Consider the following 18,453-nt stretch of genomic DNA (forward strand, 5'->3'; position numbering starts at 1 on the left):
GAGACAGTGAGACAGAGACAGCAAGACAGAGAGAGAGACAGCAAGAGAGACAGCGAGAGAGACAGCGAAACAGAGACAGAGAGACAGCGAGACAGAGACAGCGAGACAGAGAAAGAGACAGCGAGACAGAGAGAGACAGCGAGACAGAGAGAGACAGCGAGACAGAGAGAGAGACAGCGAGACAGAGAGAGAGACAGCGAGACAGAGAGAGACAGCGAGACAGAGAGAAACAGCGAGACAGAGAGAAACAGCGAGACAGAGAGGGACAGCGAGACAGACAGAGACAGTGAGACAGACAGAGACAGTGAGACAGAGAGAGAGACAGCGAGATAGAGAGAGTGACAGCGAGACAAAGAGAGAGACAGCGAGACAAAGAGAGAGACAGCGAGACAGAGAGACAGCGAGACAGAGAGAGAGACAGCGAGACAGACAGAGAGAGACAGCAAGACAGACAGAGAGACAGAGTGAGACAGAGAGACAGAGTGAGACAGCAAGACAGAGAGAGACAGCGAGACAGACAAAGAGAGAGACAGCGAGACAGACAGATAGAGACAGTGAGACAGAGAGAGAGACAGCGAGACAGAGAGAGACAGAGAGAGACAGCAAGACAGAGAGAGAGACAGAGAGAGAGACAGCGAGACAGACAGAGAGAGAGAGCGAGACAGAGTGAGAAACAGTGAGACAGAGAGAGACAGCGAAACACAGAGAGAGAGACAGCGAGAGAGAGAGACAGCGAGACAGACAGAGACAGTGAGACAGAAAGAAACAGGGAGACAGAGAAAGAGAGACAGTGAGTAAGAGACAGCGAGACAGAGAGAGAGGGACAGCGAGACAGAGAGAGAGAGAGAGAGACAGCGAGACAGAGACAGCGAGTAAGAGACAGCGAGACAGAGAGAGAGACAGCGAGACAGAGACAGCGAGAGAGCAGGCGAGACAGAGAGAGAGACAGCGAAGACAGACAGAGAGAGCGAGACAGACATAGAGAGACAGCGACAAAGAGAAAGACATCGAGTAAGAGACAGCGAGACAGAGAGAGACATCAAGACAGAGAGAGAGACAGCAAGACAGAGAGAGAGACAATGAGACAAAGAGAGAGATAGCGAGACAGAAAGAGAGAGACAGCGAGACAGAGAGAGACAGCGAGACAAAGTGAGAGACAGCGAGACAGAGAGAGACAGCAAGACAGCGAGAGAGAGACAGCGAGACAGTCAAGGACCATATCACCTCCACCCTACCTCACACCCTAGACGCACTCCAATTTGCTTACCGCCCCAATAAGTCCACAGACGACGCAATCTCAATCACACTGCACACTGCCCTAACCCATCTGGACAAGAGGAATACCTATGTAAGAATGCTGTTCATCGACTACAGCTCAGCATTTAACACCAAACTCGTCATTAAGCTCGAGACCCTGGGTCTCGACCCCGCCCTGTGCAACTGGGTCCTGGACTTCCTGACGGGCTGCCCCCAGGTGGTGAGGGTAGGTAACAACATCTCCACCCCGCTGATCCTCAACACTGGGGCTCCACAAGGGTGCGTTCTCAGTCCTCTCCTGTACTCCCTGTTCACCTACGACTGCGTGGCCATGCACGCTTCCAACTCAATCATCAAGTTTGCAGACGACACTACAGTGGTAGGCTTGATTACCAACAACGACGAGACGGCCTACAGGGAGGAGGTGAGGGCCCACGGAGTGTGGTGTCAGGAAAATAACCTCACACTCAATGTCAACAAAACAAAGGAGATGATTGTGGACTTCAGGAAACAGCAGAGGGAGCAGCCCCCTATCCACATCGATGGGACAATAGTGGAGAAGGTGGAAAGTTTTAAGTCCCTCGGCGTACACATCACGGACAAACTGAAATGGTCCACCCACACAGACAGCGTGGTGAAGAAGGCGCAGCAGTGCCTCTTCAACCTCAGGAGGCTGAAGAAATTCGGTTTGTCACCAAAAACACTCACAAACTTTTACAGATGCACAATCGAGAGCATCCTGTCGGGCTGTATCACCGCCTGGTACGGCAACTGCTCCGCCCACAAACGCAAGGTTCTGCAGAGGGTAGTGAGGTCTGCACAACGCATCACTGGGGGCAAACTACCAGCCCTCCAGGACACCTACACCACCCGATGTCACAGGAAGGCCAAAAATATCATCAAGGACAACAACCACCCGAGCCACTGCCTGTTCACCCCGCTATCATCCAGAAGATGAGGTCAGTACAGGTGCATCAAAGCTGGGACCGAGAGACTGAAAAACAGCTTCTATCTCAAGGCCATCAGACTGTTAAACAGCCATCACTAACATTAAGTGGCTGCTGCCAACTACTGACTCAACTCTAGCCACTTGAATAATGGAAAAATGTATGTGTATAAGGTAGTTGTTGTGAAATTGTTAGGTTAGATTACTTAGATATTACAGTGAGAGACAGCGAGACAGAGGGAGAAACAGTGAGAAAGAGAGAGACAGCAAGACAGAGAGAGAGAGACAGCGAGACAGAGAGAGACAGCGAGACAAAGAGAGAGATAGCGAGACAGAAAGAGAGAGACAGCGATACAGAGAGAGAGAGACAGTGAGACAAAGAGAGAGACAGCGAGACAGGCAGAGAGAGCCAGCGAGACAGAGAGAGAGAGACAGTGAGACAAAGAGAGAGACAGCGAGACAGACAGAGAGAGACAGCGAGACAGAGAGAGAGAGACAGTGAGACAAAGAGAGAGACAGCGAGACAGACAGAGAGAGACAGCGAGACAGACAGAGAGAGCCAGCGAGACAGAGAGAGAGAGAGACAGCGAGACAGAGAACGAGACCAAGAGAGACAGCGAGACACAGAGAGAGACAGCGAGACAGACAGAGAGTGACAGCGAGACAGAGTGAGAAACAGCGAGACAGAGAGAGAAACAGCGAAACAGAGAGAGAGACAGTGAAACAGAGAGTGAAACAGCAAGACAGAGAGAGAGAGACGGCAAGACAGACAGAGAGAGCTCCGTCTATGTTTGTTTCTCACAATCTTATTCTTTTCTCTTTGAGAGGGGTCTTTGTATTTTGAATTTGTATTTATTAGGGATCCCCATTAGCTGTTGCCAACGCAGCAGTTACTCTTCCTGGGGTCCAAACACATTAAGGCACTTACATTACATATAAAACAAAAGATAAAACAGTACAACATTTTTACAATGTACGTGTGTGTAGAGTACGTGTGTTAGTATGGTTTGCTTTGGGAGATGACCACTAAAACAGGGATATCTATGTCAATTATAACACCCTAATTAAGTTCTCTATTCTTTATGTCTCTCTTCATCTCACCAATCTCCCTCCTCCCTCTCTTTGTCACTGGAAACAAGCGCTGAAACATAATAAACGACTAACCGGTGCCCCACACATTGACTCTGTACCGGTACCTCCAGTACATAGCCTCGCTATTTATATTTTACTGCTGCTCTTTAATTATTATTTTTTTGAATTTTTGAATTTTTGACTTATCTATTTTTTACTTGACACTTATTATTTTCTTAAAACTGCATTGTTGATTAAGTAAGTAAGCATTTAACTGTAAGGTCTACACCTGTTGTATTCGGCGCATTTGACAAATACAATTTGATTTGATTTGATTTCAAACACAATCAGCATGAATAGAACATTTCTGGATCAGCGGCAGATCCTTTAACACCCCCACACCACAAACACACACACAGAGAAAGGAAGTGCGTCAGAGCTCCTTATTGCCTGATGTGTGTTCGGTGTGTGTGGGCAGAAAGGAGGGACAGTGATGGTGTGGTGGCGTCCATGGCTCTGCTAGCTAATTATAACCCAGCAGTGGAGTAGAGGGATAGAGGTGGGGCTGTGGAGTTACAAAATCTACACAACACTGGCTGGTTGGGAGGCAGAAAATAGTAGAGGCTAGAGAGGGCCAGCCCAGGGGTGGTGGAGAGAGGGCCAGCGCAGGGGTGGTGGAGAGAGGGCCAGCCCAGGGGTGGTGGAGAGAGGGCATGGCCAGGGGTGTCTGTTCCCTCACACCCTCACTTTCTAACTAAAAAGGGAAACAGGCAATGTACCCCCATAGCAGCACAGGAGGGTTTTGGTGTTGTGGGCAGTACGTAGGAAGTTGGCAATGTACGGATTAGTCTGACTCTCCCATTGCCTTTAATTGGCCCTCAAGATGTCATTGCATGGAGTCAGATCATGTTCAATAAGGGGAAAGGGGGATACCTAATCAGTTGTACAACTGAATGCATTCAACTGAAATGTGTCTTCTGCATTTAACCCAACCCGTCTGAATCAAGGCATGGTAAGACCTTGTTCACCCCATAGTTGGACCCCATGTTGAAAACAATATGACTGCCACTCAGTGAAGACTGTGCGCTTAGGTATGGGGCTTCAGGCAATGACTTTCAATCACACCTCCCATTACTGTGATGTAAACGTCACCATACCACACAGACCTACTGAAATCACACAAGCCTCTTAGCTTTATCCTCTTAGCAATTGTTCCAGAAAGGTGAATGAATGGCTCAGTGGCGCTTGAGATCTACTCATTTGATTCAACAAGATTCATCACAGAGGTGACTCTCGCCATTCAGTCATTTGTTACTCATTGGACAATTGATAGAGGAGGGAGGGTTAGACGGCTGGTAGCCATGTTAACTACACACTCTGGTAAGCCTCCAGGAACTCCTGTTCGTTGAAGCCTTCATTAAACCCTGGTGACTTCTTGTTTAATGGTAATATGTTGTGTGGGGGAACGACAAAGGTTCCTGGAATTCCTAGAATCCTACAATGCAATTTTCTCCTTACCATGTGAAATCACGAATGTCTTGAGGTTGTTGGTAGGATCAATGGGAATGTATAATATTCTGTATTCTGCACATTGAATATGTGGACACACCACCATATGTGGACACACCACTTCAAATTAGTGGATTCGGCTATTTCAGCCACACCCATTGCTGACAGGTATATAAAACCGAGCACATAGCCATGCAATCTCCTTTGGAAACATTTGCAGTTGAATGGCCTTCCTGAAGAGTTAAGTGACTTTCAACCTGGCACTGTCATAGGATGCCACCTTTCCAACAAATCAGTTTGTCAAATTTCTACCCTGCTAGAGCTGCCCTGTCAACTGTAACTGTTGTTATTGTGAAGTGGAAACATCTAGGAGCAACACCGGCTCAGCCACGAAGTGGTAGGCCACATAAGCTCAAAGAACGGGACCGCCGAGTGCTGAAGTGTGTAAAAATCGTATGTCCTCGGTTGCAACACTCACTACCGAGTTCCAAACTGCCTCTGGAAGCAACGTCAGCACAATAATTGTTCATCGGGAGCTTCATGAAATGGGTTTCCATGGCTGAGCAGCAGCACACAAGCCTAAGATCACCATGCGCAATACCAAGCGTCGGCTGGAGTGGTGTAAAACTTGCCGTCACTGGACTCTGGAGCAGTGGAAATGCGTTCTCTGTGATGAAACACTTCACCATCTGGCAGTACGACGGACGATTCTGGGTTTGGCGAATGCCTAGTGCCAACTGTAAAGTTTGGTGGAGGAGGAATAATGGTTTGAGGCTGTTTTTCATGGGTCGGGCTAGGCCCCTTAGTTCCAGTGAAAGTAAATCTTAACGTTACAGCATACAATGACATTCTAGACGATTCTGTGCTTCTAACTTTGTGGCAACAGTTTGGACAATGCCCTCGTGCGCAAAGCGAGGTCCATACAGAAATGGTTTGTCAAGATCAGTGTGGAAGAACTTGACTGGCCTGTACAGAGCCCTGACCTCAACCCCATCAAACACCTTTTGGGATGAATTGGAATGCCAACAGCAAGCCAGGCCTAATCGCCCAACATCAGTGCCCAACCTCACTAATGCTTTTGTGGCTGAATGGAAGCAAGTCCCTGCAGGAATGTTCCAACATCTAGTGGAAAGCCTTCCCAGAAGAGGTTCTGGATGTTATAGCAGCAAAAGGGGGACCAACTTCATATTAATACCCATGATTTTGGAATGAGATGTTCGATGAGCAGGTGTCCACATACTTTTGGTCATGTAGTGTATCTATTATTGAGTAGATAGTACACAGTCAATACATGCCTCTTTTTCAAGATAACAAAGGGGCACATTTGGAAATAAAACTTCAGTGAGTGACTTAAGTTTGTGTACATTAACCTTTAAAATTGGGATTCCCCCCAGAAAGGATTACTGTAACCTGTATGCCACTCCTTGAGTATACCTCTTTAAACACCTGCCTTAGTACTGTTGTCTTAGGGAAGGTCCTGTGTATCCAATTGGTACTGTACTGTATATAGCTGGCACCAGCTATCCTATCCTAGGAAGTCCCTAGGTGGCTTTACAGGTACATATCCTTAGCCAATTAGAGTACATTCTTATGAGGACCACCTTACAATCATCGATTTTATGACGACTTTTAACAGGCCAGTAACCTCCATAGATACACCGCAGTAAACTGGTAGTACCTACTTTTTAAGAGGCGCAGCGGGCATCCGCTAACGCCTTGGTCACAAGGCTGTGTCTGTCTCCTCACACACTCAGTCAGACCACAGCACAGAGACGGCTTTGAAGAGTTGGAGGAGTGATGCTGGGCCAGTTCTGCTCACCGTATCAATGTCCTTTGTCAGCGGCGGCAACCCCTCGTCAGCTGACGCACTGGGTAATGTTCTGCTTCTGTAAGAACTTCTGTAAACTTCCAGACAAGACAGTGTTACTGTCCAAGTTAACTTGCTGTAGGTGTATTGGCTAAAGGATTTACTCTGTTGTTTTTGAAAGTTACTTGGGGGCACTGTCTTGGCTTTTGTGCACCCACACACTGGCGTCATTCCGCCGCCCACACACATGCTCATACTGATACACGTTCACACACAGACACAAATACACACACACACAGACACAAATACACACACACACACACACACACACACACACACACACACACACACACACACACACACACACACACACACACACACACACACACACACAGACACACACACAGACACACACACATTTCAACGAATGTGTCTGAGAATGCGCAAACACACACAATACACACTCGTACACATGCAAAACACACACACACACACACACACACACACACACACACACACACACACACAGGAATGAGGGAGGACAAAGCTTTTACACCTACTTGAAAAGGCAATGTATCTCACCTGAAGGAAAAGCAAATAGGTCTTTCTGTGCAGACACCATATAATATCTCATCTCACACGTCACACAGCACAGGGGAAACTTGAGCCATATATAATATCCACTGTTTGTCCTGTTGGTGAAGGCTACTAAACATGACAGTGATATCATTCCAGCAATAGACCACTTTGTTCCTCTTTCACCATCAGGTAAACAAAGATATACAGCTCTCCTATCATAGCATAAATATATAGCTCTGAGAAAGGGAACAAGATCATTTGATGACACAGACATTGTCATAAAATGATGTCAGTCAGTGGCCAAGTGTAGGAGCAGAATGGTGGCCATTTGCTGTAGTCTCAGTAATAATCTGCTATTCATTTCCTTTATAGGTCAAGCCCCATGGCTGAATTAGAACTGTGATATGTACGAAGCATGGAGATCCTTATCTGCTGAGGTCAACACAAATAAGAAACAACAGTGCAAGTAAGCATGTAAGTCTGAATACAGAGGCTGGCTGGAGAACGTCTGAATACAGAGGCTGGCTGGAGAACGTCTGAATACAGAGGCTGGCTGGAGAACGTCTGAATACAGAGGGTGGCTGGAGAACGTCTGAATACAGAGGCTGGCTGGAGAACGTCTGAATACAGAGGCTGGCTGGGGAGAACGTCTGAATACAGAGGGTGGCTGGAGAACGTCTGAATACAGAGGCTGGCTGGAGAACGTCTGAATACAAAGGCTGGCTGGGGAGAACGTCTGAATACAGAGGCTGGCTGGGGAGAACGTCTGAATACAGAGGCTGGCTGGGGAGAACGTCTGAATTTAGAGGCTGGGGAGAACATCTGAATACAGAGGCTGGCTGGGGAACGGCTGTATACAGAGGCTGGCTGGGGAGAATGTCTGAATACAGAGGCTGGCTGGAGAACGTCTGAAATCAGAGGCTGGCTGGAGAATGTCTGAAATCAGAGGCTGGCTGGAGAACGTCTGAATACAGAGGCTGGCTAGAGAATGTCTGAATACAGAGGCTGGCTGGGGAGAACGTCTGAATACAGAGGCTGGCTGGGGAGAACGTCTGAATACAGAGGCTGGCTGGAGAACTGCTTTTGTGGTTCTGGCAGAAAACCCATAACGGAGTGAGAGCCTTGCTTCCTCAAAGCTATAACACTCCTTTGGACTCTAGCACTAAATACTGCTTATGTTGTTCCAGGGCTGTAGCGTGCTCAGACACACACACACACATACACACAGCTAATACGTGGGTTCTTACTGCGTCAATCAAGTTGGAAGAGCTGCATGTAAATTAATCCACGACGTGCATGATCGTCCTTGGGGATTTCAGTTTGTTTGGCCAAATGACCGCAAAGAAATCCAGAATTGTGGAGTGGAGTAAAAGACTTAAAGCATAATTCCAATTCCAGTAATTAGCAATCAAGTCCGAGCCCTTCAGCTCTTCCAAATCTGGTCGTTACGGTGCAACAACTGATTATAGCAGTGAAAGAGAGGCGTCCATTTGGTAAATACCATTATAGCTCCACAGAGACCCTGTAATTGACTCTGCTGAGGAGAAATGTCACAGCAACATTGCATAGAATGAGAGATGGTAGATTAGCATTAGTGGTGTGATAAACACTCAGTAACAGAGATAACAGGGTTGGGTACAACGTGGGGGTTTCTATTTTAGGAGACCGGATGGGATGGAAGTGTGGCATTCACAATGAAGAGAGACCTACAAAATGCTCAATTGAGAGTATGTAATTGAGAGTGTTTTTGTGTCACATTAGTGATGCAGAGCAAGCAACTTCAAAAGAAAGACTGAGAGGGGGGTGGATAGAGAAAGAGAGAACAGCAGTTAGTTGAAAGGAACAAGAGATGATGATCCTTGCACATGTTGCACGCCTTTTGAATGCCTCTTTCCTGCTTACCTCTTCCCAGAGGCAAGCAGCACTACACTGAACAAGTGGTGCTGTCAAACTGCAAACTGCAACCAGAAAGATGGTCAAATTTCTCTTCAGATCTGACCGACATCTAGCGAAACAACAGACAAACTGAACAACATGGACTGGACACAGAATCCACCAGAGACAGAGAAATCCACTCACGCTGGTGACTTTACGGTAGATCTGGGCAGCGTTCTGGCACTCAGAGTAGGGGTACTCAGACGTGGTCATCTCAAGCATGCACATCCCAAAGGCATAGACATCCACCGCCTCATCATACTTCTCCTCGTACATCTCTGGAGCCATGAACTCAGGAGTCCCTACAGAGATGGGGGGTAGAGTGAGGTGAGGAGAGGGTTTAATGGTAGTGGTTATGTGAATGGCGCAAAATCTGGTCCTACTTCACTGACAACTGCAGTTACACTTCACAATACAGTGGCTTTATTCATTCTCCCTTTGACCACTTTGGAACAAGTAGCCAACTGTGTGCCTTGTAATACAGTGCGGAAAATGTGTATTGGCAACAAACTGTTCTGGTATTCATTTACAGTACAAGTGTATTCAAATGGAAAAAAATAATCAAGGCAGTTGTCACGACTCCCACCGAAGGTGGCTCCTCTTCCTGTTCGGGCGGCGCTCGGCGGTCGTCGTCATCGGTCTACTAGCTGCCGCCGATCCCTTTTCCCTTTTCTGTTGGTTTTGTCTTATTGGTTACACCTGTTTCTTGTTTAGGTTTTTAGTTGGGCTATTTAAGCCGGTAAGGCCCGCCTACTCTTTGTGCGGGCTTATTTTTCCTCTGTGTATGTTTGTGGTAGTGTGTTTCCCTTTGTTTTTCCTCCGGACTGGTTGGGTCCTGGTTTTGGGCCGGTCTTGTATGTGCGCCCGGTATTGGCGTGAACATTCTTCTCTGTGCCGGAATAAAACATTGTTCTGTACCTTCTGCTTCCTGCGCCTGACTCCGCACCCACTACGCCTAAAGTGCGTTACAGCAGTACAGAAACAATGCAGAGGTAATCAAAAGATAAGTTATTTATTGATACAACACAAAATCTTATACTAGCGTGATAATGTAAAACAAATGTTAAACGTCTGTAGGTTTGAAGGTTCCCAAATGGGACTTAGATGACCCACACTATTAAAAAGTCACTGAGACCAAACACTGTGATAGCAGTGAGATAGATTAGAACATGTTGGGCAGCCGTGCTGACGTCACTACAAAGACTAGCCGTCATGCACCATGACAGTATAAATATAAACACCTAGCCAAATAAATAAACACAGTGGCCAGCCTAAAACATGGCATTGAAGGCTTTATTTACAGTTGCTCCAGTTTAAGGTCACACCACACTAAAGGGACAGCAGTACACAGGTAGCAGTGAGACTGGGACTCTATTTGACACTGAGTGATTGCCACTGGAAGGTATGATTTATTCATTGAAATATTGAATAACCGTTTCACACAATACTGCATCTCTGTAATAACATTTTAAAAAGACATTAAAGCAAATAGCAAAGAGTAAGTGTTGTAGGTGGCAAAACGTTTTAACATCCTATATGAGGTTTCAACTATTACGTACGTCTCACTTTAAAACTTTAGTAGAAATATTTAATAGTCACAAGGTCTAGAATAGAGCCCTGATGCACTCCATCATGCTGAGTGTCAGTTGAAGTGGATGTGGATAGTTGGGAGACTCACCAATGACACTCTTGGCGAACGAGGCACTCTTTAGTGTGGCCAGGCCCAGATCGCCGATCTTGACGGAGCCTGTGGGGCCGGTGATGAAGATGTTGTCACACTTGAGGTCCCTGTGGATGATGGGCGGGTTGCGGGTGTGGAGGAAGTGGAGGCCCTTCAGGATCTGGTGGCTCCAGCGCTGCAGCAGCTTCAGCTTCATCTCCTTGAACCTCTTCAGGTACCTGCAGGGTGAGGCTGATATGAGGTATACATGCGGCCTATGCAGGACTCAAACCCGCAACCCTGGTGTCCAACCAACAAAGAGATTGGACCCATGGGGTACAACAGTACAAGTGTTACTAAGTTACAGAGCACCACAGACCAGGGGTGCTCACACTGAATCTGAGAGCCTGTGGATGAGGTAGCATTTTCCATTCCATCTGTCTCTGGAAACAATTTTCTCCTGTCATGCTCAAATTGAGAGTGACACTTAATTTCGACAGATGTTAGCCACACCAATTCAGTAGATTCACTAACATGAACAGAAGAAAGCATATCTGCTTTGAGTCTTTTGCACACCCTTTTACAAGGAGATGACGTAGGAAAATGGCACATACTTTTCCCCATTTGCTATTTACTCAGGCAGTGGGGATGGACTTAAAGGGATAGTTTGGGATTTTGGCAATGAAGAGCTTTATCTATTTTCCGAGAGTCAGATGAACTCATGGAAACCATTTGTATGTATATTCCTCCAGTATGAAGGAAGTTAAAGGTAGTTTTGTGAGCCAATGCTAACTAGCTTAGCACAAAGACTTTAAGTCTTTGGGTACAGCTAGCATACTTTCAGTCTTGGTGCTAAGCTAGTTAGCATTGGCTTGTGAAACTACCTCTAACTTCCTTCAAACTGGACGTAGATACATACAAATTGTATCCCTTTTTCTCACGTCTTGAGGGTGCCTGACGTCATGAGCTCGGTGACCAGAAGGATGCACTTGTGGCCCTTGCAGTTGTCCTTCCAGGAGTCGTAGAAGCGGACGATATTGGGGTGCTGCAGCCCCTTCAGCATCTCCACCTCCTCACTGAAACGCTGGCGCTCCACCTTCGTCAGCCTCCGCGTCTGGAGAAGGAAGAGGAGAATACATTATTATAGTGGTGAGACTGTACACATAGTAGGTTATAGAGGTACAATAGAGTAGACACAAATATAGCATTAAGAGAGGGAAGAAGGGAATACATTGTTATATACAGAAGTATTGAAAATAGAGGTTAAATGGACGAGACACAAACATACAGTATATAATACACAATGTACAGGCCAATGCTAAGTCATCTATTATGCAACGATGCAAATGTATCTAGGCCCCTCAATGTAATTATAGGGGGCTGGGTTTCATTGCATAAGGTTACTGCATAATACTTGCAGATTAACAGATATAGCTTTAAATATATATACAAAAATCTAGATGTGAATAGATGACGGTATTGATACAGTAGCCAGTACTCTAACTATCAGCCTGTGGTGGGAGGAGACGTAAAAGACCAGTGCCAGAGACCAAAGAGGAAGAGCTGTGCCAAGCCAGAAACCTGCCATCCCCAGCCCTTTCATGAGGCACGCATTACTCTACCAGGGGCTTGGAAACACTGACGCGTAACAGTTCTCTAATGGCACCAAGTGTTCTCTAGCTTCAATGTTGTTGGAGGGGGTTAGAGCAGAGTTTTCAGAAATCAATGCATCAATTATAGAGAAAAGGAAAGTGATTGTTTCAGAGAGGTTTAGCAGCGTGTGTTTGTTTGTGTTTCCAAAATGATGGATGGGGTTTTTACACACGACAACAGCCCCGCCGGTTGTTTTCAGCACAAAGCGACAGACGCCTCTCTCTCACTCTCTCTCCCAGGAGACAAGTGCTGTAGGAGACCAACTGTCCACACTCACTCTAAAGATTACGCAACAATAAGGCGGGGATATCAGGGCAGTAGTTCTCACTGCCCTCTGCTGTCCCACTCAGAACACAGGCTGTCCTACTGCATGCCTGCTCTGTCCACAAACACCAAGCTGTCATTTTCTGTCAAGTGTCCTGATCCAGGAGCCAAGCTCACAACAACAAGGAGCACTATTGGTAGAATTTGGCACCCGGGCATCGTGACACTAACGCACAGTGACAGTGCAAAGTGGGTGCCAAAGTCAACCTGAATGAGGGCTGTCCTGTTTACAGCACACACTAGGGCCATTTTACTAAGTTCACAGAGAGCCAAGATGATGCGGGATGTCCAACGATGCCACCTGGCTTATGTAAGAGTGGCAGTGGGAGCAGGTCATGACTGGCTGGTGGGGGGATGGAGGGGTGATGGGGGTAGAGAGCAGGGGGTTGATTTCTTCCTTCACTGGACAACCTATTTTTGGGTTTGCCGCCTCCAGGAATGAACCCCACATAAAGAAAAACAGCTGTGTGAGGCTCCTCACTCAATCACTTCATCTCACTCTCCCCATCTCTCTAGATCTCTTTCAACCCACCAGGAACGGATTTGGTGATCAAACACCAGCCAGTGAAATTATTTAGTAGGGAGCCATCAGAAGCAGTGAACTTACCAGCTCTAGCTCTCTGCCACCAATTCTAGTAAAAGACGGGTACTTTGATTTGCTGCAACTTTGATCTGGCTCCATCGGCAAAGTTCATGAAGATCATGTGTAAGAGTGTGTTTGAGTGTGTGTGTCTGTAACTTTCTCACTCATCATTAGTCACGATTCATTCAGGATTATCCGTAATCATGGTAGCATATTCTAATTTATAATAAAAGTGACTCCGATATGACACAATACATTATTTACCATTCATTTCTATTGGGCACAAAATAATCTAAAACACAGCCAAAGCTAACTGCAAATGCATCCAAGTTTGTAGAGTCACAAGCTTGATGTATTCATTGTTTGTTAGGAATATGGGACCAAACATTTGACTACTTCATTTATAAGAATCTTTAGGGGTGTCAATAGTTTTGACCCCTAACTTTTTGAGAAAATAAACAATTACTTGTTCAACAAAATGCATTTATCTGAGTATTGTATTAGTATAAAATAATATAATTATTGCTGATCTTTATCAAGGGTGTCAATCATTTCGGGCCCCACTATATATACATACAGGATGGCTCACTTCTTAGGAGAAATTGTACAGATCCTCTTCTGTCAGTTGTTTTCCATGGAGTTGGCTGTCAACATTGTAATGTAAAAATGTTGGGTCGCTGTCTAAGAAAAAAATGAATGGCTGTATTCATCAGAAAATGCTATTTCTGTAATAGTGTCAAATCACTGTTCGGCTCCAAATAGAGATATGTAGAGTATACTGTAGCTTGTGGGCTGCTATGACGATCTGACCACAGACTAGCCAAACAACATTGGGTCTTATCTGCCTATAGAAAGAGGTGCACTCCGCGCCTGTTCCTGGACCTGCTAGTTTGAGTATGACTTATCTAACAGGAAACTGAGCTTTATTTTCTGTTGAAAGTGAATGGGAGCGAGGGGAGCTCACTGGCTCCATAACTCAAATAAAATACTGCTCACATTTGATTAGGCCTTTCAAAGTTGTGGTTTAATATACCTACGTCCTGCTGTGCCAAACTTGACCAGGACAAAGTCAAGCTTTTAGGAGGGAAAGATCTTTAAGAACGAGAACAGTGCCCAGGAGCTATGAGAGAACGTCAGAATTCAGCCCAAAATAGGTAATAGCACTATGAGAATGTGCCTTACAGTAAGTGGCTCTGTGCCCTGGCTATAGACACTGGCTAGTGTCCACCAAAGGAACCAATACTAAGGAGAATGCTTGCTGGATTAACAGTAGCTTTGGGGAATGTTTTCTGTCAATGCATACAGAGTGGATAAAGGGTCTATGTCTGAATCATTAGCAGGAGATCAGTCCAAGTGGCTGTGGTTTCTCAGTCGTTTTTTCTTGGATGACGGTGCTGTTGAACACATTCTGGCAGAAAGATGCCAAGAGCACACAGGGTTTTTTCTGCATAGAAAAGTCTTGACGGGCCGCCTATGTCCAAACAGTAATTTTCCGTATGGAAAAACGTTTTTTAGTGTAAACTTAAATGACTAAAACCAGATAAAAACTATGTAGAAAATATAATGAACCTTTACATGTTTTAATAAGATCATCTGTGACAACTTACAATCACCAAAATAAAAGCTAGACAATCAGGGAGAATAAAAACTTCCCAAACTATGCATTCAGGAGTATTTTTGTCATGACATGGGACTCCCATTGATTTTGTTATAATATTTCAGTCACTCAGAAAGCATAAGCCATGGCAAAAAAATAATATTTAACCTTTATTTAACCAGGTAGGCTAGTTGAGAACAAGTTCTCATTTACAACTGCAACCTGGCCAAGATAAAGCAAAGCAGTGCGACACAAACAACAACACAGAGTTACACATGGAATAAACAAACATACAGTCAATAACACAATAGAAAAAAAGTCTATATGCAGTATGTGCAAATGAGGAAAGATAAGGGAGGTAAGGCAATAAATAGGCCATAATGGCGAAATAATTACAATTTAGCAATTAAACACTGGAGTGATAGATGTGCACAAGATGAATGTGCAAGTAGAGATACTGGGGTGCAAAGGAGCAAAACAATAAATAACAGTTATACAAAATGTAGAACTGCAGAAAATTTGCTTTAAAACTGCAACATTTTATCTCCGCCACATGAAAAAATGTGTCACTATGGCCAACAGGAGTGCCTCGAAGATTTTCGGTTGATGACCTCACCATTGGCCATGACCATGGCCACGCACTCGCCACACCCATCACCACCTAAGCCCCAGTTTGATCCAGAAAAAACCCTGGCAAGGCAGCAGAAAAAAACAGCCCTTTAACTGTTAATGCCTTCTTTCCTGAGGTAGAGACTGCAGCAGAAAAGTAATACCAGAAACAAAAATGCAGCACCGTGAAGCCTGTGCATGTTTGTGTGCAATGTATGTGAGAGAGTGAAGGAGTGGACGTTTTAATCTTTATCAGGAACAACCTGTTTTTTCTCGAGGACACACTGATTTTAACCTGAGGGAGTTGACACCGTGTCACAGTGACACCAATGCCCCTTTTCTTCAACCATGCAACCTGACCTCAGGGCAATTCGTAAGATTTGGTACGTAACTCTGTCCTCCCATTTAGTATGATACTTTATGTTAGGTTAGGTTACATTATGAATGGAATAGCGGTCGTACAATATCATACGTCATTCCCAGTTGTACAATAGCATACAAATTGGATGATGTAACTTATTATACATCTCTGATGATCTTGTATTATACCTATTTCTCTGAGACCAGGTTGCATCGGAATAACAAAGGAGAATTATAGCGAGAATTTATGTTGGTGGTTTTGAGAACTAAAGACAAAGGTTAGGAGAATTTACAGAAAAGGTTTATTGGGTTAAGGTTAGAATAAGGGTTAGGGGAAGAGTTAGCTAAATGCTACAGTTGTCCCCGACACGACTCGAACACGCAACCTTTGGATTGCTAGATGGTTGAAGTATACGTCCACCCATACTCCCTGACCAACCTCTCTCCTATCGTTTCTGTCTTAAGGAACCTTCTGTCTTTGGTAACCATACCAAACGTAACATTTCATACTTATTGGAGGTACAAAGATTTATCTAAAATACCAAACGTCTGTTCAGCGAGTCCAGTCGGAACCGTCAGGTTCTTTTAAGAACTCCAGCAGTTACAGATGAGACTCTGTGAAACATTTATAGTTAAACACTGCAGTCTTTTTGAAATTAGTAGAGAAACAATGCTTTATTGTACATTACGTTACAATTAGGAAAAATGTATTTACTTCAGATGACTGTGCTTTAGGTTTGCCTCTGAGGCAGGAGAACATTTAGCTATTTTCTAGGCAGGATTACTGATTGAGCAGTAGTGCAGTCAGTTACTGTAAGAATCTGTATAAGACCACCATAGCTTCAGGGAGGAGCACAAGAAACTACTAAACAACTAACTGTCCAAAAACATGTTTGCATATCTTCTTTAATCTAACTAATATCATAACATTTATGTACTAACTTATATTTACAGACAATCAGATTTTTATTATTTAACCTTTACTTAACTAGGCAAGTCAGATAAGAACAAATTCTTATTTACAATGACAGCCTACCCTGGCCAAACCTGGACGACGCCGGGCCAATTGTGTGCCACCCTATGGGACTCCCAATCACGGACGGATGTGATTCAGCCTGGATGTATCCCAGAAGATTCAAAGTGAATCTCCAAATCCAGACAGTTCTGGACAGCTAGTTGCCACTATGTAATCCCAAGGAAACATAGGGTCACTTTGCTTGCTGTCTGAACTGCATACACTCCCTACATTCTCCATGCTAGGGTGGTCAAACTTAACTTCTGGGCCGAGTGTCCTCAAATCACATGAGGCGTCAGCCTCCAAAAACTAACCCAGAGAGGGGAGGGACCTGGCCCCCTTTTGTGGGACGCTGAAGGGGGATATTATTAGTCCCAGAGGATGTCGGCATGCGCCGCAAAGCCAGGAGGTATTTGGCCGGCGAATGCCACCTCACCCTTACATAAGCACTGTTTGGTGGTTTGCAGGGCCTGGCAACCCACAACCAGCTGGGAAGGGAGAGAGTGTGGTGGGAGTGGGAAGGGTTGTTGTCAAAGATCCTGATAAGTAACACTTTAGAATAAGGCACATTGTATGTAGCCTATTAGCAGCTAATTAGCTATGAAGCCATCATGGGAATGAATGTGTTCGCAGGTTATTAGGCAATTCATCATACATGGACTACTAACTAGAGGTTAGGGGCTGGTAGAGATCAGAGACTCGTGAGCTAATAGTATTAAACTATTTAACTACCGGTAAATTACAAATCTTAATTCCCATGAAAACAAACCAGTCAAATCCACCTGCAGAGATTTGCTGAGAAACCTGCTGCACTACTGTAGTGATTTGCACTTGATTGCAGTTCAAACTGACAGACATTCGCTATTGACAGTGAAAGGCCATGAAACAGACATAAGATTCTGTGTTTGGGTCTTTTTGTGCGGAGTGCCTCAGGGTACGTCTTTAACCTACAGCCACTTTTCTCCTTCCTGAATCTCAAGAGCCAAACAGAGACAAGGTATACTGGTGCTTCTCTGTGGCTCTGATGACCCACACAAACCATTTAGGGTTAACTGAGTCCCTGTGGCTGTGGTGTTTGTTCAGGTAAATAACAGCTGGAGGGACACACACTGGGGTATAAATATCCAAGGGAGGAGAGAGAGATATCTGCCAGACTGAAAACTTGAACCTCTGTTAATTTCAACTGTTCTGCCTGCGGCTATGGAACCCTGACCTGTTCACCGGACGTGCTACCTGTCCCAGACCTGCTGTTTTCAACTCTCTAGAGACAGCAAGAGCGGTAGAGATACTCTCAATGATCGGCTATGAAAAGCCAACTGACATTTACTCCTGAGGTGCTGACTTGTTGTACCCTTGACAACTACTGTGATTATTATTATTTGACCATGCTGGTCATTTATGAACATTTGAACATCTTGGCCATGTTCTGTTATAATCTCCACCCGGCACAGCCAGAAGAGGACTGGCCACCCCTCATAGCCTGGTTCCTCTCTAGGTTTCTTCCTAGGTTTTGGCCTTTCTAGGGAGTTTTTCCTAGCCACCGTGCTT

General features: G+C 45.2%; 1 protein-coding gene across 1 annotated transcript in view; it reads right to left on the minus strand.

Moving 5' to 3' along the window:
* LOC120037298 (serine/threonine-protein kinase WNK4-like) overlaps window positions 1-18,453 on the minus strand; it is a 75,342-nt gene that overhangs the window by 29,500 nt on the left and 27,389 nt on the right. The window contains exons 3-5 of the mRNA XM_038983467.1: window positions 11,706-11,878; window positions 10,783-11,003; window positions 9,249-9,406 (exon numbers count right to left, since the gene is read on the minus strand). Coding sequence (XP_038839395.1) covers window positions 9,249-9,406; window positions 10,783-11,003; window positions 11,706-11,878 — 552 coding nt within the window. The remainder of the gene's footprint in view (window positions 1-9,248; window positions 9,407-10,782; window positions 11,004-11,705; window positions 11,879-18,453) is intronic.

The sequence above is a fragment of the Salvelinus namaycush genome, chromosome 3 (assembly GCF_016432855.1).
Source record: "Salvelinus namaycush isolate Seneca chromosome 3, SaNama_1.0, whole genome shotgun sequence".
NCBI classification, from domain to species: Eukaryota; Metazoa; Chordata; class Actinopteri; order Salmoniformes; family Salmonidae; genus Salvelinus; species Salvelinus namaycush.